The following is a 26,296-nucleotide window of genomic DNA, read 5'->3' on the forward strand; positions in this document are numbered from 1 at the left end:
ATGTTCCCTAGAACTCCCTTCCCTGTAAGTTTCCAGTGAGGGTGGGTCACAGGGGACATTTTGGCGTGAGATCTGGAAGGTGGTCGCAGAGCAGCAATCATCTTGCTTTTACGCTTAGCAAGGCTTCTGCCCCCGACACATTTCTTACCTGCTGGTTCTTGTTGGCATGGCTCAGTAGATGAGCCTGTGGCTGCTCTTCTTTCCCCAGGATCTCCTCCAGCTCTTCCAGCTCCTGGGCTATGTGTGTGCTTAGCAACACCACAAATGGCACCAACCTCTGTAGGACACCCACATCGTTTAGGTAGAAGACAGTAAAAACTGCCACAGCTTTGTCTGTGGGTTCCAGCTTGTCTTTATTCTCTTAGTGTTCACTTTCACTACTTGCTTGGCCTGCAGAATTAAAGTACCAGCATCAGCCATGAGGACAGTCACATAACGGCCTTCCCGTAATAGCCTGGAGTCAAATCTTGATAACAAATTTGTCATCTACAGAATATACATATAGCTCTGCTGCTCTGATTGAACTCTAAGTGATGCAGGAAGGAAATGACTTTCGGGATCTGGGAATAGCTCTAGCTGCGGAAGAGGGCCACAAATAAGGTCTCAACCAGAGACCTGATGGCAAGAGACCTCAGTTGATGCAGTTCATAGAGGTCTGCCCCAAGCATGAGGAGTGGGGTAGACAGTGGTTCTGGAGGGACAGAGTATCCAGGAGCATCAGGCTTCTGAAGAATAACACTTGGTCTAGATATGATGGAACAATGTGTTTTAGGATATGCAAAGAAAGTTAGCTGGAGATTTTCTAACCAGTCAGACTGATCTTCAAATATACATAAAGTCCATAGGCAAACTGTTTACATATAATAATTCAGAGACTGATATGTCCATCTTAAAGAATAAGCTATCTTTTAAATTAGACTCCAGGTGAACAGGAAGAGAAGAGGGAAGAAGAGATTACCAACTAATTTCATTATTGACTGACAGTAAGAAACTAATATACTATCTTCCCCTTATTCCCTGCAAATAACAGGGATATTAAGGCATTATATAAAGATATCAGTATATTAGTAACTGACAGAACAAAAATACAAATGCTCCACAACACTGTAGTGAAAGACAAATGGGAAGATAAAATAATCTGGCAAAACTGAAACTAAATGTGTCGTATCAATAACACCAATTTATAAAACTCTCTCATTCTCTCATATAATCTTATTCCCCATTTCATTGAAAAATAGAAACAATTCTAAAATAAATTCACAAACTTCTGTCACATCAACCCATATGTGTCAGCCGGCATGGCATGACCATTGCCTATTTTCTTAAAAAGGCTACCTTTCCCCCTTACACATAGATTCCGACCTATCTCACCTATGCAGAACATTATTCCAACATTTCCCCCTCTCTATGGAACATTTCCCTTAAGTGTATAAACATGCATTTATCTCTATCTCTAGAAAGAAGCCTCCTTTGACTACACTTTACTCTCGAGCTACAATGCCATTTCTCTTGCCTTTAGTACGACTTCTTGAAAGTGTTGTTTGTATTAACCGTTTTCAGCGCGTCTCCTCTCACCTTTCTTGAAACCACTGCATTCTTATGGTGGTTGCCTCTGGTAGCTAGCCTGTGAGATGGCTCCAGAGGTCTCTACCTCCTGGTACTCAGGCTCCTGTGTGCTACCCTTCCGCAACATATCAAGGTTGGTCTGTGTGACCAATTAAGTACAGTGAAAGTGATAGTTTTCCAAAGCTAGGTTATAAGGGAAACTGTGGCTTTGGATCACTCATTCTGAGGAATCAATGCCGGCTGCCACGTTGTGAGGAACTCAAGAAACCCCATGGAGAGGTCCATGTGATGAAGAACTGAGGTCTCCTGCTAACAGCTGTGGGGGAGAGCCATGGTAGAAGTGGATCGTTCAGCCCCGTCAAGTCTTTACATGACTGCATCCCTGGTCAACATCTTGACAGCAACCTCAAAGACCTTGAGCCTGAACCACCTAGCCAAGTTACTCTACAATTCCTAAACCACAAAAACAATGAGATAGTAAATGTTTACTGTTTTACGTTGCTAATTTTGGGGATAATTTGTTACACAACAATAAATAATACATTAACCTGTTATGGGGTTGAATTGTCTCCCCAAAATGTGTGTTGAATTCCTATACCCAAGAACCTCAGAATGTGACCTTATTTGGAAATAGGATTGTTGCAGATGTAATTATTTAAGATGCAGTCATACTGGAGGAGGGCAGGCCCTTAATCCAATGACTGGTATCCTTATAAAAAGGGGAAATTTGGACACAAACATGCACACTTAGAATGCCATGTGAAGTTATGCTGCCACAAGCTACAGAATTATCAGAAGCTAGGGAAGAGGCCTGGAACAGATCCTTCAGAAGAGGGTATAGCCCTGCCAACACCCCAACCTGACTTCTGGTCTCCAGAACTATGAGATATATCTGTTGTTCTAGAACATCCAGTTTGAGGTACTGTGTTACGGCAGCCCTAGGAGATGAATACACCCTCTATATCATGTCTTTGTTCTTTGGCAACTTTTAAGATATTCTTTATTAAACTAGTTTTGATTTCTTTATGTCTTGAAATTTGGTGTCTTATTGTGCTCTTCATTTTTATCCTGCTTGGGGTTCATTAAACTTCTTGGACTTGTGAATTTACATTTTCCATAAGATTTGAAAAAATTGTTCCAACATTAAGAGATAAATTTAGACAAATTTGGCACAAAAATTAGGTATTTTTGTTTTTCTTTACTCTATTAGTTTCAAAGTGAAAGGTAACTTAATTTCTTTCACAATAGCAACCAAATCTTTGAAGTGACTATTAATACATTTCACAGGAAAAGAGCAAGATCAGTATACACATACACATACATTTAAACACATGTATATACTTACATATATTAACACATGTATATGTGTGTATACATACATTTATCTGTCCTGAAGGACATAAAAACTGAATAAATAGATAAATCATGTTCATATTGGGTTCTCTGAAGGGCCCCAAATAAATAGCACGATTTCCCCCCATCTAAATGACAAAAAATTAAGTAGCAGACAGGGGGCAGGATGAAACTTTTATTACTGATCAAATTGAGTTGGAGGATGCAACTTAGTGTGACCATTCAGCTAATGGGCCAGTTAGCTGAATGACAGAATTAGACCAATTTACCAATCACAGGCAATACCTGTGACAAGAAATTGTTCTTGCAGGTCAGCCCACAATGAAGAGGGAGTTCAGCTGAGCAAACCCAGTTACCCATCACTATCTTACCAACTAGATAAGCCCACTTCCTCATCCCTGGGGCAGAATGCATAATGTGGCAGAGAAGCTAGGAATGGGTATAGGGAAAATCCCACTCATGGAAATCAGAACTTGAAAGGTATACCTTTCCCAATAACCCCATAAAAGTGGCAATCCTACCTCATCACATATATCCATACAATGTAATCCTAATCAGCATCCCAGGTGCCTTTTGTTCTCAGAATTTGATCAGTGACTTCTAAAGAATACCTCTAATGAACATGTTGATTAGGAAATCCAAGAGATTTTTGAAAACATACTAATTGACATAAACCACTGGTAGATGGGGTTGAGTGGATATTACAGAATACTAAAACCAGAGAAATAAACACTTTTTGGATTCAACCATCATCCAAATTCTCTTTGTTGTTCAAGAATGCTTATTTTCCCATGTTTTTCCTACTGCAATTGCCGTCTTCTTGACTTGGCTGAAAGCTTCAGGATCATGAACTAGTTATCCTGTGCCTATCTTCCATTAGAAAGGTCTTAGGAAGGGCTTTCACTGGCTCAGCTTTACAAAATGCTCACCTGGGGTATAATTACCATGGGTGCATAGAGTACAATGGTTAGTTCTCCTGAGTTGTCACCTTTGCAGATAAAGGTATACAGTCTGCTACTAGAAGACTATGGAGTTAGCAGACAACACAAAACCTGCCAAATCTGAAAATACACCATAAATTGAGAAACTGTAACTTACTCAACTATCAAACAATGGTATTGATTTGAAATGAAGGTCAGATCCTCACACCTCATAACATACACTATCAAGTAACACTGTGGGGAGGAACCAAGTAACAATTTAACTTAAACAATGTTTGTTTCATTATTTTAAAAGGGAGGCACATTTGGCATAACCTTTGAATTGCTGTTGAATATTTTCATAGTTCACAATGAATAATACATTTATTAAACAAATTCTTTCTTTCCTACATGATTTCTCTGATGTTACATTGAGGGTTGACTTATGGCAGAAAAATTTTCCATATTCATTACATTTATAAGATTTTACTCCTCTCTACATACTCACAGTTTAGCATTGTGTAAGTTATTTGATTCGTTGCTTTGTTGGAATTTATTACTTTGTTGGAACTTATTCCTTGTGGGATTTCTGATGTAAAAGAAAGTTTGATTTGTGGCGAAATGTTTTCTCACATTTGTTACACTCATAAGGTTTCTCTCCTGTGTGTATTTTCTGATGTTCATTGAGAGTCCACAGGCGACGGTAGGTTTTCCCACATTGATTACATTCATATGGTTTCTCTCCTGTGTGAATTCTTCTATGGACTCTGAAGGCTGACTTATGGCAGAAGGATTTCCCACATTCATTACATTCATATGGTTTCTCCCCAGTGTGAGTTCGCTGATGTTCAACAAAGGAGAACTTCTGACAGAAGGTTTTCCCACATTCATTACACTCATAGGGTCTCTGTCCTGTGTGTGTTCTCTGATGGTGAGTCAGGGCTGACTTCCTGCAGTAGGTTCTCCCACATTCATTGCATTCATATGGTCTCTCCCATATAGTTCTCTGATGTACAATGAGGTGTGAGTTTTTGCTGACGGCATGCCCATGTTCACTACACTCATAAAGATTCTCCTTTGTGTTCATTCTCTTACACTGACTGCAGTTTGACTTCACAATGGAGATTCTACCACATTTATTAAACACACCATGTTTCTCTCCTGTGTGTGTTCTCTGATGTATAGTGAGTGTTGACTTATGGCAGAAAAATTTCCCACATTCATTACATTCATAAGACTTCTTTCCTCTATGAGTTATCTGATGTGCAATGAGGGCTGATTTCGTACATAAAAATTTTCCACATTGACTGCATTCATAGGGCTTCTCTCCTGTATGACTTCTTCGATGCACATTGAGGGCAGATTGACAAAAGAAGGTTTTCTCACATTCACTACATTCATAGGGTTTTTCCCCCGTGTGAATTCTCTGATGCGCAGTAAGGGCTGACTGACAGAAGAAGGTTTTCCCACATTCCTTACATTCATTTGGCTTCTCTCCTCTGTGAGTTCTTTGATGTACAACAAGATACGATTTCTTGCTGAAGGCATTTCCACATTCCTTGCATTCGTAAGGCTTCTCCCCTGTGTGTGACCTGAAATGTTCAGCCAGGGCTGACTTCCGAAAAAAGGTCTTTCCACATTCATTACACTCATAGGATTTCTCCCCTCCATGAATTTTCTGGTGTACAATAAGGGCAGATTTGTCAATGAAGGTTTTCCTGCATTCACTGCATTCATAGGGTCTCTCTCCAGTATGAATTCTTCGGTGTCGAGTGAGGCTTGTCTTCACACGAAAAGTTTTCCTACAATCATTACAAACATACGGTTTCTCCCCTGTATGAATTCTCTGATGTACAATGAGGGTAGATCTCTTAGAAAAGGTTTTTCTACATTCATTACATTCATTTGGTTTCCTTTCAGTCTGTCTCCCCTTTTGTGTAATGAGAATTGCCCTCTTGAAGAAGGTTTTCCCACATTTATTATAGTCAAACGGTTGTTTCAAAATCTGAATGTTCTGGTGCAGAATAAGATTTTCGTTTTGATTGCTGGCTTTCCTCATTGGATTGTATCTGTATTTTTTCATTCCCAAATGACTTTTCTCATGCTTCCCAAATCCACTGTATCCATCAGGAATCTTTCTGTTTTCTTTGCTTTTCTTTGCAACAATTACTTCTGAATTAGTTTTCAAACTGTTTCCTCCTGGATTACATTTATAGGGCATTTTTCTTGAGGGAACACTATTCATGCCCAGATTAAGTGTTTTCACAAATACATCCTCTCTTTCTGTAATCAGTGTTTTGTTGCTGAAGAATACAGTTTGTGTCAAATGTTTATCTTGGATTTCGTTGTTCTTCTCTAAGGCATCATCAACGTCTAGAAAAAGGAACACAATTAACAGTAATTGGTGAGCCTTTATATGTTTGCTATGAAATGAGAATTCCTTAGAAATGCATTGTTTTAGGGGTTAGACTTCAGGCCCAGCCTTCCAAGATTAAACAAATTTCAAGTGCAAATATCTCTTACTTGGTTGATTTGAAGAAATACAGAAACAAAAAATACAAAAAAGCAAATCCATCCATACCAGCCACTATTTAACAGGGGGAAAGGAAGAGGAAACTAGCAAAGAATACAAGTACCTTTGACACTTTACAAATACTACTAAACATTGAGTGGAAAAAGTAAATAGTCACAAGGAATAGTACACAAAGTATGCTGGAAGTGTGGCTGATGGAGTGTTGAATAAAACAGAGAAGAGTCAAGTAAGCACTTAGAGAAAGATAGTCATACAGTGAGACCAGGTATAACAGATATCAGAAAGATGGTCAGTTATTATCAAAACACACAAGAAGGAAGGGGTAAATCTGAAATTTTTGCAGTGACATGGAACTCTCGAATTTGTACAGTGCAAAGGGAAGTAAGATTGTGGGCTGAGCAGAGCTGGGACTAGAGGAAGGCAAGCAGGATACCCAGGGCGCCTGTGCAATCCTGAGAGTTGAGTGTCTTCCTAAATTTTGCATGCCAGGCACCTTGTTTGCCTCACCCTACTCCAGATCCTGGTGAAGCTTAGAATGGAAAGGGAAACCGTGTTATTTCTGTTAAGTGATGTAGAGAAAAATGGAAGACAATTAAAAAGATCATGACAGATCTCTGAATGTCTGAAATATAAACCAAGCCTATGACAATGGTGGGTGGGGCAAGGGAGGCAACAGAGAATGCTACAGAAATAAAGTTTAAGGTGTGATAGAAGAAGAACTTGAATTTTGGGGACAGGTAACTTAATGGCAAACATCTTTATAACTTTCAATTATTTATTTGGGGAGAATGTTTCAGATGTCCATAGCATGACAGTTAATCAACCTCAATCACTTCTAAAGGTCTGGGGCCAACAAAAAGAAATTCATGAAAAACATTACGATGCCAACTATTACCACCGACCACCATGGAACTCTCATTTCCATTGGTTCCACCTGCTCAGTTATCATTTACTTACCTGGGTAGTTCTGATTTGAGAATTCCTCCACTATCCATGGCTCTTCTCCTTGCTCCAATTTGAAAATCACATCTGGTTTGCTAACATGATACCCTGTTAATGGGAAATTACAGAACTTGGACCAAGATCTTTGGACATCAGGGACTCTGAAGAATGAAGAAAGTACAGCTTCAGAAGCTGTGCAATGAAGATGCCCAGCAATAGCTCAGTAAAGCTAGAACATTTTGGTGAAGGGTAGGGGAAGGGCAGTGAATACATACACAAACTTCTACTGTCTAAAAGGGTTTAATCTTCTTGCTCCCCTGATGCTCAAGGCTAAATAAATTCTAGAAATCAACATGTTTTTGTAACACAGAAGAAATGTATGCTCTTGGGAGTTGTACAGGGAAATCGTCCTTACCCACAGAGACCAAGTTGCTGTAGTTCTCCAGCATCACATCCCTGTACAGGAGCCTCTGAGCAGGGTCCAGTTGCTGCCATTCCTCTTGGGTGAAGTTCACAGTCAGGTCCTGGAATGAAACTGGTCTCTGAAAGAAAATGTTTAATCTTGGGTGACCAGAATTGAGTGATATCAAATGTATGGTAACATAAACTATAAGAAGACCACTGCCATGGCTAATGGAAAGCTATAGAGAGATATAATTGTGGGAGGGCAGAAAATTAAAAATCTGTCACTGTGTTCATTTTTTAAAATGAATTTTAAAAATGTGCTGAGCTTATACCATGTCCTGGAGCTATTCCAATTGCCTGGATTACTAATCACATAAAATACTAATCTTGCTCTCTAGGAGCATACATTCTGACAGGGTGACAAAAATACAAATGTACATCTTTAAAGAGCAATACTGGACATATACACAAGATGAAGGGTGATCACAAAAGAAGAAAGCTTGCTCCATTTTTGTTACCCCTTCTTTGAGGGCATAATAATTTTAGTCCTGAAATATAAACAGTATGTTTTATAGGACTGTAGCCATTAAGAATATACACAGACACAAAACACATATGGGGAGTTCGAGAACTACAATCTCTCCACAGGAAAGGTTAGTGAGGAGCGGGACAGAGGTCAGAGAATAGAGGAACTCTTTTCTCTAATTAGCAGTCTTGAAATTTAGATAGTACGGCACATCAGTAAAACATTCTTGCATATACGCTAACGTACATTTACTTAGGAATTGTAGTATATTTCCAAGTTAGTTCCAGCTATACACTAATATCAATAAAGCTTAATTATTTTTTCATTCTTTTGGCTGAAATACAAGAATAGAAGTCCAGTGAATTGCTGGGGTGCTCCCTATCCTCCACTTTGGAGACCACTGTTATAAATAATGGAAATCCATAAAGAGTTATTTGTAAGCAAGGACTGGAGATTTGTGACCAAATGTGTATTTTGAAACAATGCTCTAGAGCATAAGAGTTGGCAAACTACAGTCCGTGGGCAAAATCTAGGCCACTGGGAGCCAAATGTGGTCATGCTCATTTGTTACACACAGTCTATGACTGCTTTCATGTCACAACAGCTGTGCCAAGGAAATCCAACAGAGACCACAGGGCCAGCAAAGCCAAAAATTTTGACCTTGTCCTCTAAAGAAAAGATTTGCTGTCCCCTACTCTAGAAAAATGGAAACTGGCTCAAAGGTCAAATTAGAAGGGAAGAAAACTAAGACACTACTACAGGACATGAGCACAGGTAGTTCCTGGGAAATGGGAAGGAGAGAATCAGTCCTACATAATGGGAGGCAAGGAGAGTTGACCACTACTTGATGTGCAGTAGATGTAATGTGCATATTATTTCACATGATCAGCTGGGCTGACGCTAGTAGTATATGTGGAGATTAGGAAAACAAAACAAAAAAAAGAATCGAGCATAGGAAATGAAGGCACTGATCTTTACCATGCTGTGCTTGAAGTGTCTGTTGAGTGAAGAAGTACAGATATCTAGCTGGTAGTTTGATATATGGTTCTGGAGCTCACAGGAGAGATACCACAGTGATCAGAAGCAATATTTGAAAGCATAAATAATGAGGAAGGTCTCCATGAACTGATATGAAGTGAAAAAAGCAAAGTATTAAAGAATATCTATAATATATTACCTTTTATGTAAGAAAGGAGATGTAAGAAAACACACATGGCCAGGTGTGGTGGCGCACACCTATAATCCCAGCACTCTGAGAGGTTGAGGTAGGCTGATCGCTGGAGCTCAGAAGCTCAAGGTCAGTCTGGGCAACACGGCGAAACCCCATCTCTACAAAAAAAATTAAAAAAAATTAGCCAGGCATGGTGGCATGTGCTACTCGGGTGGCTGAGGCAAGAGGATCACTTGAGTCTGGGAGTCAGAGGTTGCAGTGAGCTCAGATTGTGCCACTGTACTCCAGCAGCCTGGGTGACAGTGCAAGACCTCATCTCAAAAAAACAAAAAAACCCACATGTAACCACTACATGTGAAAAAAAATTATGGAAAGGATACACCAGAAACTCATGAAACTGGTTACATTCAGGGGAGAGGTGGAGACAGATGGAAAGAATGGATGGATGGGAACAGAGTAGAAGAGATGAGAAGGAGTGACACTTCTCTAAAATATCTTTCTATACGGTTTTGATTCTTAGAACTATGGTAGGCCAGGCGTGGTGCCTCATGCCTGTAATCACAGCACTTTGGGAGGCTAAGGTGGGAGGATCGCTTGAACTCAGGAGTTCAAGACCAGCCTAGGCAACACAGTGAGACCCCATCTCTCAAAAAAAATTTTTTTTTTTGCCAGGAGTGGTGGCACATGTCTGTAGTCGCAGCTACTTGGGAGGCTAAGGCAGGAGGATTGCTTGAGCTGAGGAGGTCAAGACTTTAGTGAGCCATGATTGCACCACTGCACTCCAGCCTCGGTGACAGAGCAAAACCCAGTTTCAAAAATTAAGTAAGTTAAATAAGCTTAAGTAAGTAAAAAGGAAAGAAAGAAAGGAAAGAGGAAAGGAAAAGAAAGGAGAAATGAAGGGAGGGAGGAAAGACAAGGAAAAGAAAACAAAGGAAAAACAAGGGAAAGGGAAGGGGAAGGGGAAAGGAAAGAAAGAAAAGGCTAGGATGAACCCTGCAAAATAACTAGCCAGCAAAGTGTCAAGGTTGTAAGTGACAAAGAAGGACCATCGTGGGTTGCAAGAGGCTAAGGAGACAGGACATTTAACACAACCTGGGTTCCTAGGTTGGATCCTTGAACTGAAAAAGGATATTATGGAAAATAATAAGCAGAATTTGAATAAGATAGATAATAATACTGTATTCATGTGAATTTCCTGGTTCTGATCACTATAATATAGTTTTGAAAGATCAGGGGAAGCGAGGTGAAGGAAACACAGGTATTTTGTGTATGATTTTTCTCATTCTTCGTATTTAAAAATAAAGCAGTAAAAAATAGGCATGCTGCCTCCACCTCTGCAGACACCTGGGCTTTGGCCTGCTGTATGTCTCACCTCACCCACATGACCATCCTAGGTCACCCGTCTTTCTTTTCTTTGATCTGCTACACATCTTTCTACTGACAAATTGTATTAGGTAATTTAATGAGGCCTTTCCCGCTATCACCACTTAACTGTCTCTTAAACTAGAAGTAGTTACATTATCCATTTTATTTCTTCCATGAATTACTTCCTCTGAAGGACCTATAAGCTTCCAGAAGATAAAGAGTATCTCATAATTATAGGCACAACAATAGACATATAAGGTCTTAATGACTAGAAAGAATGGCAAAAATATTAGAAACAAAACGCCAGGGAGAAAGAGTGCCAGGGAAGAGCCCTCACTAGAAAGTTCTGTACTTGCTCAGGCAGACCCAGTGCACTTCATAGCAGAAAGTCCAAAGTAAGAACAGTGAATGTGTTCACTTTGTGAGAAACTGAAAGGTGCTTATGACAAAAGAAAAAGAAACTTGATTCTCCCGGTGACTCAGGTCCATTCTGCAAGCAATACTGTAAGTAGAATGATGATCCATTCAGAGCAGAGGAGAGTTCACCATTTCACACAAAACAAGATTACCCAAAAAAAGAAATGATGAGCACTACTATGAGCAGGGATATGGCTACTGAGGACATGTGCCTACACCTTTAAAGGCTAATAGTCTTACTTGTGAGGTAGACAGATAATGACCAGACCCTACATGTAATGCAGAGATGAAGAGGGCCAGCATTGCTCTGTAAACACATAGTCTGTGGACAAAGAATATGGGGACAGGAATGGGTCCTATGACGAGATGGCTCCTGGCTATGGTCACAATGTAGGCAGAAAAGGGGTAGAAAGTCAAGGAGCAAACAGTAGAAACATGGTTAAAAGCAAGAGTGTAAAATTTGGGGCATGTTCAGGAGACTAAATGCAGACCACCATCGTTCTTCAGAGGGGCTCAGTGTGGGTGGTCCCTTCCATCAGGGGCATGTGGCACATCTGCAGAGACATTTTTGCCTGTCAGGGTTCTGTGGGATGCTGTTGGCATTTGGTGGAAGGAGAGGGAAGGAAGGATGGTAGAGACACTGCAACATGCAGGACCTTCTCCTACAGGAAAGAAATGCCCCAAGTCCTGTATAACTTTCTAATCTTAAATATTCATATAAACGAAAAATCCTGTTTATAATGATCTAAGCCTAGAACCTTATTCCATTTGGCACTTGAACACATAGTATTTTTATATATTTTTTATGTATATTAAATTTTCTTCAATGTAATAGTGGATACATCAAGCACAATTTGTATTTGATTTGAACTGGAACTTTAGGGATTTTCACTCTTGAAAAATATCACAAATGGCAATGCTATGTACAGTATTCAAATCATGACACATCAGTCCCATATCAGTGAGAACTTGTAATTATCACATTCATAGAAATTTAACCTAAAAGTAATCTGTATAAACACCAGACTCCTTTTACTATAGTTTTATCTGGGCAAGTCTATATTAAGATACATATCATTTTTAATTACTTTGTTTTTATTTTTCCTCTATATTCGAGTTCCATTGATTTTTTTAAAAATTACACAAGTAGGTTGTATTATCTATGATCTCCAAAATAGGATAAAGGGAGGATGGCTTTTAGTTGGGATTTCTAGAAAACAGATCCTAAGGCAAGGACTCGGTCTGCATCATTTCATCTGGGAACTCCAAGCCGGGGTAGTGAGGGTGAGGGAAGTAAGGAAGGGAGGAAAGAAAGGATGTAAACAATGAGATACGAGAGGCATTAGCATGCTGCCCACCACCTCACTACAAGCCCCAAAGAAGGGCAAGTTTCCTCAGCAGGAGCATGGGGTCGGCACGTGGGTCAGCACATGGGACATCTCTGGGAGGACCACCAGGAGAAACTAACCTTGAAATAGTGCACAGAATAGAGAAAGGATGGGGAATTCATCTGCCCACCTCCTTCTCATTTTCCATTTCCCTTCATTCGAGGTTCACCCACAGTGAGTTAACTTGCCCACACTTCCAGGTTGCATCATCTGGCTCCACCATCTGCCCCTCAGGAAGCTGGTACCACACCTTACGGTGTGTGGTTTCGTCCAAGTCTAAAAGAGGAGGCAGCCTGGTGTGGGTGGGTGGCATTAATTAAGAGAGATAAAGGGGATGGCAGAATATGGAAGGTTTGCATCCCAATATAGCTCCTAAGAAAGTATGTTCTGTAAATAGACATGGGTCTGGCAGAGTTGAGAACCACCTCAGCACAGTTTGAATTGCTTGTGTAATATCCTTCTCTTTCACTAGCACGTGAGCTCCATGAGGACAGAGACAGTATCTCCTTCATTCAAGCTGAATGTAGACCATCTAGCATAGCGTATCACACACAATTGTTTGATCAATATACAGTTGTTGAATGAAAGGTCCAGAGTGGTAGGAACTGAGAAGAGGCAGGAAACGGTCATGACATACATAGCCTTACAGGTCATACCAAGGATGCTGAACTTGTATTCTGTAAGTGGCGTGGAACCTCTTCAGTCATTTCTGTATTAAGACATGATCACGTTGGCATTTTAGAGGAATTGGTCAGTGCGAAGAACAGCCTTGAGGTGGGAAGAGGAAGGGGCCAAGCAGACTGCTGAGAAAGCTACTAATATTATGATAACCCACGAGAAACTGAGGCAGGAGAGGAGGAGATGGAAGTGAAAGGACAAATTCAAGAAATGTTTATGTGACAACATTAGCAAGCTCGACAAACAGGTATGGTAGGACGTGAGGAAAAGGAGAATTAAGATGGACTTCAGGCCGGGCGCGGTGGCTCATGCCTGTAATCCCAGCACTTTGTGAGGCCGAGGCAGGAGGATCACGAGGTCAGGAGATTGAGACCATCCTGGCTAACATGGCGAAACCCCGTCTCTACTAAAAAATACAAAAAATTAGCCGGGCGTGGTGGCGGGTGCCTGTAGTCCCAGCTACTCGGGAGGGTGAGGCAGGAGAATGGTGTGAACCCGGGAGGCAGAGTTTGCAGTGAGCTGAGACCGTGCCACTGCACTCCAGCCTGGGTGATAGAGCGAGAGCCCATTTCAAAAAAAAAAAGATGGACTTCATTTTCTGGCTTGTCTCACTGGTCAGATGGAAGCAGCACTGATAGGGAAAAAAGCAGCAGCAGCACATTGAGCAAGTTGTAAATATTATTTCCATGCTGGATATGAGGACTCCATGTGCCTTCTGGACATCCTTACAGAGATGTTCAGCAAGAATCTCAAGCTGAGGTCCTCAGAGGCAGAAATATCTCAGAGCATAAAGACTCACAAGTTAAAACCACAAAGGGCATGAAAAAAAATCAGAAAGAATAATGGGCTAACAATGGAATAGCAATGTTCATGAAACAAAAGAGAAGATTGTATAAAAGATATAAAGAAGACATGATTACAAGCTGGGTGTGGCAGCTCACAGCTGTAATCAGAGCACTTTGGGAGGCCAAGGTGGGAGGATCAGTTGAACCCAGGAGTTCGAGACCAGCCTGGGCAACATAGTGAGACCTCATCTCAATTAAAAAAAAAAAAAGACATGATTACAGAGCTATAAAGAGAATCATGTGAGTGATACCACAGACATTATCAGAGGTGCCTATTAGGGAGGGGGCAGTCATACTGTCAAATGCAACAAAGAGTTTGGTAAAGTATGAACTGAAAGATACTCATTGGGTTTGAAAATATTTAGGTTACTGCTAAATTTTTCCAGAACAGATCCATCAGAGTGGTGGGGGCAGACACCAGACTGTATCAAGTGGGTTGAAATGAGATAGGCACGTGAAGAAGTTTTACCTACAGAATATAATATTGAATTGTTCCCTCTAGAACTTGTTTTATAAGTATAGCTGAAATAAAGTTATGGGGCATTATTTGAGGAACATTATTCTATTTGTTATAGGTTTTATCCATTTATTCTAGGTCTTATCACTGGATCATAGACATCACAGAGAACCATCACAATGCTGCCTGTTCGGATGACACTGGATTGGTTCCCTGTAATTACTGTGCTCTGCCTGGGTACAGAAGTCACAGGAAACCCATACCATTTCTTTCTCAGCTGTTTTTGGCAGAACTGCCTCTACTTCACTTACTCAAAGATCATCCAAGAAAATTTTTAGATATAAATGATGGGAAAACCACACAAAAATCCAGTGTAAGGGCTATCTCATATTGTCTGGGCCTTTCTGGAACCATTTGAGTAACTCTATAGGAATATATGATTTCTGTATATCTATGTCCACTTTTCCAGTATTGATCGAATACTCTTCTCTGATGCTGAATTTTATACATTTCGTTTCATCTGCAAACTACTCTAAACCTCTTGAAATTTACTGTATAATGTGAGAAGTAAATCCCTGAGCAACTTACCTGAAATTTTTTCATTTTCAGGTTCTCTTGAGAAAGGGCCAAGAGTGTTGAAAGCAGAGCTGGGTAAGGAAGAATGGGGAATGGAATCATGAGCGATCTGGCTCACACAGCAGCTCTACAATTACCTACAAAGACAGCCACACACCCATTTAAAAATATGGCCCTTTGACCAGTCTGGTTCAGGAAGCAACAGCTTGAGGAAATGTTCACTTGTCCATTTATAGTTCTAGAATGGTCTCACAGAGCTTTTCTTACTGAGTGAGTGTCAACAAATGTTTTCTACTGAATTACTGTCAATTTATGCCTCCTTTGAAAAAAATTGAAAACGTCTGAGTCCAATTAATAGGAGACTAGGTCAACGAAAGTTAGCATATACAAAGCCTGGAGCACTATTTTGGCATTAAAATGGACTCTAGGATTAAAAGATTTCTTGGAATAGGAAAATGATATTATGTCACTTACCTGTTTTCCTACTAATGTGTTTAGCCACTTGAGATGACAGAATCCAGAGAGAATGAATGAAAGTGCTTTAAGGTGTTTGTCTTTTTGACAGTTTGGTTTCCCTTAGCTGCAGTTTCACAAGAGGACCTTTTACTAAGAAACTTCTTGTGGTAGGTAACTTAAATGTGGTAGATGACAAAAGCCCTGACCTGGTACTCAAAGGACCAGAATTCAGTTATTGGCTCTGTCACTAGCAAACTGCATTACTGAAAAAAATATTTACTAAGTCGTAATTTTAATATAAGATAAATTGGTTTTTAGTCTTTCCTTTACCCCTATTGTGTAGCTCTGTAAGGGGTAAACTCAGTAAATCCCAGGTGAGGTGATGAACATGGTTGGTGCAGCTCTGAATAAACAGAGGGTGGAGATGGTAGGGAATGACATGTATGTGTTTACGAAGTGATGAAGACATTATTTCCTTATTTATAACCAGTACGCCTTCCCTCCAACCCAGGACTCTCGCAGATACCTCCAGTGAAGTGTCTTTTCCTGTCAAATCTTGACCCTGCCCATTCCAACTCACATCCTTCTTCCGAAAGTTGAACTGAACTTTGCTGAGCTATAGTAATCAATGGCTGCAAGACTAAGTGCATCAGCAGAAGTTCTGGAAAGAGGCTCTAGCTACTTGGATGCGTAAACCTTTCACCTTCACCAAGCGCCTTCTTCGGGCAAATCAGGGCCCTAGAGAGAACTCGCCCCGTGGCCTGCAGGTCAGGAGCCCAATCCTGCCCTGTCTGCCTCGCCTCCCGACCACAGGAAACCCTCCCTCCAAAGACAGGGAGAGCGCGCGTCCACCCTCCGCAGACCCGAGGCCAGCTCCGCCCGGCCCCACCGTTCCCTCCGACGCCCGAGTGCTCAGAGCTCGCCGCCAGCCCTTCCTATAGGTTGTGGGTGCACCCGCTTCGCCTCCAGTTCGCACCAGGTCCAAGTCTCGGCGGGACCAGGGATTCACCGGCTGCAGGACCCTCACCCGGAAGAGCCTGGCGAACCGGAAGGGCGTCCAGGTAAAAAACAGGAACAGCACATGCGCAGAAAGGCCCCCGGGCCGCCTTTCCCGGGGCTCTCCCGGGCCCCGCGCCGGCTTTCCGGACCACAGTCCCCAGAAGGCGTCGCGGCCACCGCCCTACCCTGAGGGATCTTTGAGGAGCTTCTGCTTTAACTACAGAGCTTGGGTGACTGCTGTGAATCATCAATACGAAAAGTAAAGTTTCATATCCGTTTCACCGAAGTCTATAGAAGAGAAAGGAAAATTCTGCGAAATGAAAATGACTGCTAAAGATATTCCAGCAGAATATTAAGGGAATAATACTAACGACCTGCAGAAAATTTCTCCCAAACAGGATACAAAATCATTGCTGGCTTTCAATACGTGAAGGTTGAAAATAAATCAGAATATCTCTGAAGAAAATGATCTATTAGCCGTAACCGCAATTCCCAGAGGTACCCGAGTTTAACATTAGGTGCACATTCTTCTGACAGTTTTACAAAGAGGAACTCATATGGGTCTAGTAATTTGTTATTTTTTAAATTAGCAATATAGTTAATATACTTTAATACCACGAATTATCTCATATACATTGTGAGTAATATAGAAGATAGTTTTACATCCACAAGGAAAATACATACAATCATGCATGGTTTAACGATGGGGATACACTCTGAGAAATGTGTCTTTAGGCAATCTCGTCTTTGTGTGAACATCATGGAGGGTTCTTACACAAATCTAGACGATATAGTCTACTACACACCTAGGCTGTATGGTATAGCCTATTTCTCCTAGGCTACAGACCTGTGTGGCATGTCACTGTCCTGAATACCATATGCAATGGTAACACAATGGTATTTGTGTATGTAAACATATCTAAACATAGGGAAGGTGCAGTAAACGTACAGTATTATAATCTTATGAGACCACAGTTGTATATGCAGTACATCGTTGATTGGAACATTCTTATATTATGCATGACTGTATATGAATTGTATACATATTGAATAAATAGAACTTTATAAAACTTTACTCATTGGAAGGCATGAAAGTTTCTGACAAAGTTATAATGTATTATTATTCAATTCCAGAAAAGAACAATTAGCGACTGGTGGTAGCTAGTCTTCAAAGATGGCCCCCAATGAACTAAACTTCCCAGTATTCCAGGCTTGTATATTTCCCTCCCACATTGACTTTGACTGACTCTGTGACTCTCTAACCAAAAGAATGCGTCAGAAGTGACACTGTGCCAGTTCCAGAAAATAAGCCATACAAAGTCCTGGCAGCTTCGGCTTTGCCCTTTGAAGAGTCCTTAGACGCTATGTAAGACATGCAGCTAACCTGTTAGACCAAGTGGAGAAACCAAGAGAAGTAGGAAGTGAGAGGCCCTGAGACCACATGGAAAAAGAGAGGCCCATCTTTCCTAGCAATGCAGCTATCCCAGCCTTCCAGTCATCCTTGCCTAGAGACATCAGACATATGAGTGAACATTCCAGGCCAGTGAAGTTCCTGGATGACTTCAGCTCCAGATGAAATCATATAGCTGATCCCAGTAAACATACAGACTACAAGAAATAATAAATTTTATTATTTTAAGCCTCTAAGTTTTGGATGGTTTGTTACACAGCAATAGCTAGCTAAGCACCAACAAAAGATGATTTCCAAGAATATAATATGAAAAGCTGCCATTTCAAATCATTGAGAAAGGCTTATTGTTAAATAGATTGTTGAAAAAGTGATGTGGGACAACTCACTAACCATTTGGAGTAAAAAACTAAGATTAAATTCCCATCTCACACATTATAATCAATATATTTCACATTGACATATAATTTGAAATGTTAAAAGCAAACTCACAGAGTAAGTGATTTTTGCATTACTTGCTAGGGAAGCTCTTTTATTGAAATTTATTAAAGCAAAGTTTCCTAGTCATCAAGAAAATGGAATATATTTCTATTCATTCAAGTTTAGATAGTCTCAAATGTTTTGCTACTTTTGTAATTGGGAACATTTTTCTATCTTATTTTCATTGCCGTGTAAAAGTGACACTGTAGAGAAAATTATTGATCAATTTGGCTATGAAAAATTGAAAAAATCTTGCTTCAGAAAAAAATAGATTTAAAAAGAAATAAATGGAGAAAATAAAGTGGTTTCATATATATGAGAAGGATGGGAAATAGACTTAATTTATTAACAGCTCTTAGAAATCAGTAAAGATGAGGATTCAAATTTGTTTAAAAAATGAAAAAAGAACATGAATAAGACAATTAATATAGAAGAATTGTAAAAGAGCCATAACTACACATATGAGGTAATGCCCAATAATACTCTAGAGCAAAGAAATGCAAAAAGTTTTTGATTACGTACTTTTTTGGCAGACTAATTTGGCAAAGATTAAACGGAATAATAAAGTATTGGCATGAATTTGGAAAAAATATTTGTTCCCAGACAGGTTGGGTGGGAGTATAATTCCTATGACATTTCTAGTAGACATTCTGTACCAAAATTGAAGATTGCATGTCCTTTATTCCAGCAACTCAGCTTCTAGGAACATCTTAATCAAATAATTAAATCAGTACAAAAAGATGCATATCAAGAATGTTCCTTGTAATGATTTTAATCATAATCTTTTTTTTTTTGTAGATGGAGTCTTGCTGCAATGCCCAGGCTGGAGTGTAATGGTGCAATCTCGGCTCACTGTAACCTCCACCTCCTGGGTTCAAGTGATTCTCCTGTCTCAGCCTCCCAAAAAGCTGGGATTACCGGTGCCCGCCACCATGCCCGGCTAATTTTTGTATTTTTAGTAGAGACGGGATTTCACCATATTGGGAACTCCTGACCTCAAGTGACCTGCCCACCTCAGCCTCCTAAAGTGCTGGGATTATAGGCGTGAGCCACCATGCCCGGCCAATCATAATAACTTTTTAAAAGGTGGAGGGAAGCAACCAAATGTCTACCAGCAATGTGAAGGTGAAGATAGAATATAAGTAGCCATTTTTAATTTATTTGATGTAATATTTGAATTACAAATATAATTTTCATATTTTTTCAGATATAACTACTTGTCTTGATATGATTTATTGAAAACATCATTTTTTGCCCACTGCTTTGCAATGTCATCTAAATTCTTACATACCTCTTGTCTATACATGTTCCTGCAAGGAACCAGAATTTAACTTTTTACAAATTAAAGAAATTTCATACATATTAACATTAATCTGCTTTTTCTAAGATTTTCTGGATGTATTTTAAATACTCTGTGAAGGGAAACCAAAAAAAAGCAAAGAAAGCACCAAAATTTGCCACTATTTTAACAGAAATTTTATTAAATAAACAAAATTTCCAATTCTTCAAGCCTGGGTGACAGAGCGAGACTCTCAACAAATAAATAAATAATAAAAGTTACAGGGATGGAAAGCACAAATTCAGAAGTGGGAGTGATGATGAAACAGGTTAATTCTACTGTCATCACTTCGTTTCCAGCCACTTGAGGATACAATAGCATATATCAGCCACTGGTTCCATATATAAGCTACATCCTGGTGGACAACACCCAAAACTCTTAGGGTGTCATTCCAAAACCTCTGCCTTAGCTGAGCCTTTACTAAGCAATATCATACTTCTATCAGGATGGCTGTTTTAGGCTGATGCCTTGTACAGTGGGATTAATTGATCCCATAGAGCAGTGGTCCCCAGACTTTATGGCACCAGGGACCAGTTACATGGAAGACAATTTTTCCATGGACAGGGTGGGGGGCATTAGATTATCGTAAGGAGTGTGCAACCTACATCCCTCACGTGCGCAGTTCACAATAGGGTTCCCACTTGTATGAGGTCTAATGCTACCGCTGATCTTACAGGAGGCGGAGCTCAGGCAGTAGTGCTCTCTTGCCTGCTGCTTACCTCTTGCTGTGCGGCCCGGTTCCTAACTTTGTTGGGATAGAGATCTTGGGTCTTGGAGGTGGCAGACAGTTCCACTGGAAATAATGATGAACAAATGTCTTAACATTTAGTCCTCCAGGAGACAATTCTGGGAGCATTCCATATGCTTTTCAGAGTTCTTGGAAGAATCAAATCCCTGTTGTCCATAGCAGGGACCTTACTTTCACCTGCTTACGTTGACGTTTCTCCTTCTTTATCTCATTATCTCCAGTCTCTCATCCCTGCTTCCTGGAATCACCTCCCAAATAAACTCTATAACCCAGGCACTGTATGCATTTTACATAACATGTACATGACATCTTACACTGTACCCTGCCCTCTCTCTTCCTAGTATTTCTGTTTCAACAGGAAGAGGAAGCAAATGAAGATTGACTTGAAGATTAGAGAGTTGAAGTAATCTTCATTTATTCACTTTGGATGAAGATTGTAGGGTCAATATCTAGGTCCTGGTATTCTAATTACTGAATAGATACTATGTTTATGGCAAATGACTGCAGGTCTGTCTATCCTCAAAGGAAGCAGAAAACCTTGGATTCTGCTGAGTTTTTATCCAGTGGGAGATTCCCTCAAAAAAGTTTAAAGAGTGGTGGAAGACTAAAATTTGCTACTTAAAAATTATTTCTTAAGATGTGCTATTTAGCATACCAGCTACATTGACTATCTGGGCATGGTTCAGATGGGTTCTGTCTGTGCTTCAGGGTCTTTTGCTGTAATCCAGGTGTCAGTGTGCTTGCACCTGAGCTTTATAAGGATGTGTGAAGTGGTCCCTGGCCTGTTAGGAACCCGGCCACACAGCAGGAGGCTGTGTTAATATTTTAAAAAATTTAGCTTTTGGTTTGGTTAATCCTTTCTATTGTTTCTTTTTGCTATTTCATTGATTGCTTCCTTTTATCTGCATTATGTTCTTCCTCATCATTAAAAAAAATTATTCTGTTCTTTGCTGGGCTCATGGCTCACACCTGTAATCCCAGCACTTCGGGAGGCTGAGGTGGGTGGATCACTTGAGCCCAGGAGTTGGAGACCAGCCCTGGCAACATGGTGAAACCCTGTCTCTACCACAAAAATTATCCAGTCTCATAAGCTGGTCTCAGAATAAATAAATAAATTAATTAATAAATAGATTTTAAAAATTATCCTGTTCTTATTTTAACATCTTCAGTTAGACACAGTCAATATAAGAATTTAAGGCTGGGTGCAGTGGCTCACACCTATAATGCCAGCATTTTGGGAGGCTGAGGCAGGTGGATCACCTGAGGTCAGGAGTTCTAGACCAGCCTGGCCAACGTGGTAAAACCCCGTCTCTACTAAAAATATAAAAATTAGCCAGGCGTGGTGGTGGGCACCTGTAATCCCAGCTACTTGGGAGGCTGAGACAGGACAATCGCTTGAACCTAGGAGGCAGAGACTGCAGTGAGCTGAGGTCACACCACTGCACTCAGCCTGGGTAACAGAGTGAGACTCCCTCTCATAAAAAAAAAAAAAAAGAATTTAAGGTTCTAGATTTCCCTGCAAGCTTTTTTTTAGTGACCTCCACTCAAATCTACATTTTAGTTGATGAGATATACAAAAAAACCTGATACTGCAAAAGATTATTTAATTTAAAATGTAGTAAAGGCTACAAAGGAGAAATTCACATAATACAGGAGTAGACAATGTCTGTGGGTTAGAGAGCGCTTCTTCTGGGAAGAGATATTTGGACAGTGCTCCAAAGGGTGGTGCAGAGGAGGAAGGGGAAGAACACTTGAAGCATAGTGTGAGGTGAAGAGAATTATAAGGTGTTCCAGAGCTAAAGTAAATGAGGAGGAGAAAGACTTGCTTCCCACACTGGAGGTCTCCCTGAGTCTGGAGGTATCACAACCTCTCCCTGTTGCAAGGTCCCTGGTACCCGAAACAATTTTGTCACACACACCAGCCTGCCCCTTGTGAGTCCTGCCAGCCCAGCTTTCAGGGGCCTGGCCGCTGATTCCTTCTTTTCTTATCAGGGTCGTTCAGAATCCGGAATGACTCTTATTTCCATAGAGCTTCAAATCCCACCTCTCTCTGAGGTAGAAGACCAACAGGGCTTGTTTTCTGGTCACAACCCTGCTGATCAAAACAGGATCTGATCCAGACAGGATCAAGTGAAGAAACCAGCAGGAACCAGCAGATGGGGACAAATGTGATCCCTGGCTGCCCTCATTGCTCATAGCATAAGATACTCCCATAGTGCCATGACAGTTTTAAAATGCCATGGCAATGACCCAGAAGTTACCACTCATTTTCTAGAAAGCTATAAATAACCTGCCCCTCAATTTGCATTGATCCACTCCTTAATTTACATGTAATTGAAAGTGGGTTTACATGAGTATAAGTAGTTACCAAGAGTCTATAGTTTGCTGACTCAGGGCATACTGCCTATGAGTTAGCCCTGCTCTGCAAGGAGCAGTACTGTTGAATGAAAGATTGTTTTCTGATACCACCAGCTCACCCTTGAGTTCTTTCCTGGGTGAAGGCAAGAACACTTGTAGGTTAAGCCCTAATTTGGGGGCTCAGCTGTCCCACATCACCTTTGGAGAGAGGAGGACCAACTGTGGGGATTGTGAATTCAAACCTCCTGAAAGCTAATGTTGATGGGAGGTGAGCCAGTGAAATGCAAATGGCACCTGAGGCAAGATCCTGTCTGAGTAGAGTTTAGCCCTTTGCAGGACAGGTGCAATGAGTGCTATGAGGGAGATAAGAACAAGTACTGTGGGCAGAGAGGAGATGGCTGCTCACCCTGGACGGTGGGTTCAGAAGCAGCCTCTAGGAGGAAGCGAACATTCAGTGTGGATCTGATAGATTAGAATTGGCAGCCAAGGGTGAAGAGGATTCCTCTGGTCAGAAGGAACAGTATGTGCAGAAGCCAGAGAGTGTGGTGCAGTTTGCCAGGTTTGAGCTCCAGTCAGGCCTATGAATGACATGGCTGGCTAGTTGGTGCCTTGTTTGTTATGGTGAGGCATGTTATGTTTTCCAAAGATGCCCATTACAATATCTCCCATCCTACTTTCTCTTCTTACTGCATCACTCCCCCATCAAAAGGTAGACTCTATGTCCCCTCCCCTGAAACCTGGATAGACCTTCATGACTGCCTCAATTAAAAGGATATGGTGGAAGTGAGGCCACATGACTAACAAGGCCTGGGCATAAAAGGCAATACAATCTTCGCTCAGCTCTCTGTTTGAGGATGCTCACTCTTGGGACCTGGACGCCATGCCATGAGGAAGCCCAGGCTACATGAGGAGGCCATGTGTGGACATTGTGGGTAAAATTCCCAGGTAAGGTCCTAGCCAACAGACATGTGAATAAGAAAGCCTTCAAGAGGACTCCAGCCCCAGCCACCACCTGCCTGAGTGTGGACCGCCTATAAGTGAACCTTCAGAATCATGAAAGATAATAATAATAAATGATGTTGCTTTACACCAATAACCAATAAAGATGGTCAAATAGTGATCAAGGAGAGAAATTCCAAGCCAAAGGAAGGTATAGGTAGGGTTTACTACCAAACCAAAGAAGGAGGAGTTCCAGCATTGCAGGAGGGGAGGCGAGAGGGCAGGGCAGAGGAGGGGAGGGGAGGGAAGGAATGGAGGGAGAGGGACAAGGTAAGAAAAAGAAGACAGACTGGCAAGCTCACCCTGGATAAGAGTGGTTTCCATGAAGGCCACTAAGTGGCAGCATTGGCACAGGCCAGTGGTTGTCAGACTGACTTTGTTGTTGCTTTGTCAGGCGACCTCGCTGTGAAGGCTCAGTGTCTGTGGCTGCAAGGTAAAGAAGGGCTGGCTGATAGCGAGTGCTGAGGAAGGCCTGGGAAGGCCTAGCTCTTGCTGATACGTCAAATAATGTCAACCTCCCACAGCTGTTAACTCGAGTCAATTCATTTGTGGTGGACGTGTTGTTTTTTCTTCTGGTCCTTCTTTTTCTCATAACAAACACTTCAATTTTCCTTTGGGGAACTATACCACCACCACTCAGGTCTCCCGTATACACTCTCATAGGCTGTGCACTGCATAACTCCAGAGAATCCATCCATTCAGACTGTGATGAGTGGTGCCTACTGGAACTGAGCAGTGCCCAACCTGTACAACTGTCAATAACAGCCCTTGCAAGATGGTCCAAGTTGCCCATTGTACTCCTGGTCTAGATACAAGCACATTGTCTGAACCAAGCATATCATGGATTTGATTTTGAATCCTGAGCAGAATGTTCATCCTGTTCATCCTGACATGAATGCTGTGAAGCAACTGCCCATTAGCTCCAGCTACATGGATCTCCAGAGTTCTCCCTGGTTCTGTTCTTTTTTTGTTTTCCAACTCCAATAGAAATCAAATTCCCTTTTGATTTAGTTCACCAGAGATGCTTTCTGTTGCTAGCAACCGGAGAACTCCAAAAAGTCACAATCTGTGCCTCAAAACTTTCTCAAGGAACCAGATTTCAGCAAAAGGTCTTGGGTATTAAGATTACAACTAGTCTTTATTTATTATCCATTCATTTATTCATCCAACAAATATTTTGGGGGTACCTACTATGTGCCAGGCATTGTTTTAGATTAGAGGACTCAGTGGCGAAGAAGCCATACATGCATGGTCACTGCCTACTCAGAATTTGGTGAGAAAGACCGCAGTATGTAGATGATTACAGACAGCTATAGAATTCCAAATGGGGGGAAGTATTGTGAAAGAATAGAATGAAATGCATTTTAGGCTTGCTACAAGCAAGCAGTTTCTACCCCTTATAACAGTTAATCCTCAGAACAACGCTACAGGTTAAGTAATACTATAGATCCTATTTCACAAATATGTAAACTAAGCTTACATTAAACATAAATATACATCCAATAGTTTATAAATAGAAATAGAAATAGAATTTTCCCAAGACTTGGGTCTTTCAATGCTAGAAGTGGGGCAGTCCTGGGCAAACAGGGGCAAGTTGTCACTCTAATAAATAACTTGCCTATGACCACACTGTTAGAGAGTGGTGGGGTAAGTATTCACTTCAGGTCTAGTTTTACCCTGAAGCTCATGCACACAATGACTACCTGACAGGTGCCCTTGGATGTTGTGGGCAGTGTGTGGGGAAAGGGAGGAGAGTGGGAGAGGCTGGAGGCAAGGAGACCAAAGAGGAGACTGAGGCAATGGCCCAGCACGCAATGGGCATGGAGAAGGAAGTAACTGATTCGATGTGAGGGGTGGAGGGGGCAGGAGATCTGGGATGACCCAGGGGGTTAGGTGTAGGAGGGGGATGGAAGTGGTCTGGGAGGAGGAAGAATTCAGGTTGGCCATGTTGGGTTTGCCATCTGGGTCCAAATGCCAGTAGGCAGTTGGAGAAGAATCTCAGAGTTAGAGAATCCTTGTAGCTCAGCTGGGCATCGTAGGCACTTCAAAGATGATGCCAACAGGGTCCCTGCTCTCAGAGCTTCCTGTTAGGTTTTGAAGGGAAGGCGAGGGTTAAAGAAAGACACACACACACACAGAGGGTGGCTCAACAGCAACATAGGTATATTGCAAAAACCTGCAGAAGTAGGGGACCAGCTTAATGCCAGAGCCCTCTGCTGATTACAGGCTGGGGTACTTATAGGTATGGAGAGGAGGGGTCTGGGCAGTATGGCTTGCTGCCCAACAGGATATTGAAAAGATGTGCTTATGATCAGGTAGTCTGGCCCTTTCTCCAGTGGGATGTGAATAGGGTTTTCCTTGGACCTT

The 26,296-nt window shown here is 41.2% G+C and overlaps 1 protein-coding gene across 9 annotated transcripts; it reads right to left on the minus strand.

Moving 5' to 3' along the window:
• Nucleotides 1-336: 336 nt before the first annotated feature.
• On the minus strand, nucleotides 337-16,669 carry ZNF334 (zinc finger protein 334). 9 transcript variants are annotated; one of them, XR_010132240.1, is made up of 7 exons: nucleotides 16,488-16,646; nucleotides 15,155-15,213; nucleotides 9,423-9,574; nucleotides 7,730-7,856; nucleotides 7,330-7,475; nucleotides 4,348-6,212; nucleotides 337-390 (listed from the first exon to the last, which is right to left on the minus strand). XR_010132240.1 is itself a non-coding variant. In XM_004062302.4 (6 exons), exons 3-6 carry the CDS (start codon nucleotides 9,457-9,459, stop codon nucleotides 4,411-4,413), a joined length of 2,112 nt encoding a protein of 703 aa, XP_004062350.3. In that variant the 5' UTR covers nucleotides 9,460-9,574; nucleotides 15,155-15,213; nucleotides 16,488-16,646; the 3' UTR covers nucleotides 3,080-4,410. The 9 variants fall into 9 exon arrangements, 4 of the variants coding, with proteins under 4 accessions (XP_004062350.3, XP_030860867.3, XP_055229089.2 ...); XR_010132241.1 differs by lacking the exon at nucleotides 9,423-9,574 and having other exon boundaries at nucleotides 7,330-7,422; nucleotides 15,617-16,645; XR_010132245.1 differs by lacking the exon at nucleotides 9,423-9,574 and having other exon boundaries at nucleotides 7,330-7,422; nucleotides 16,488-16,504.
• Between the last annotated feature and the right edge of the window lie 9,627 nt (nucleotides 16,670-26,296).

Source organism: Gorilla gorilla, chromosome 21, assembly GCF_029281585.2.
Source record: "Gorilla gorilla gorilla isolate KB3781 chromosome 21, NHGRI_mGorGor1-v2.1_pri, whole genome shotgun sequence".
In the NCBI taxonomy this organism is placed as follows: domain Eukaryota; kingdom Metazoa; phylum Chordata; class Mammalia; order Primates; family Hominidae; genus Gorilla; species Gorilla gorilla.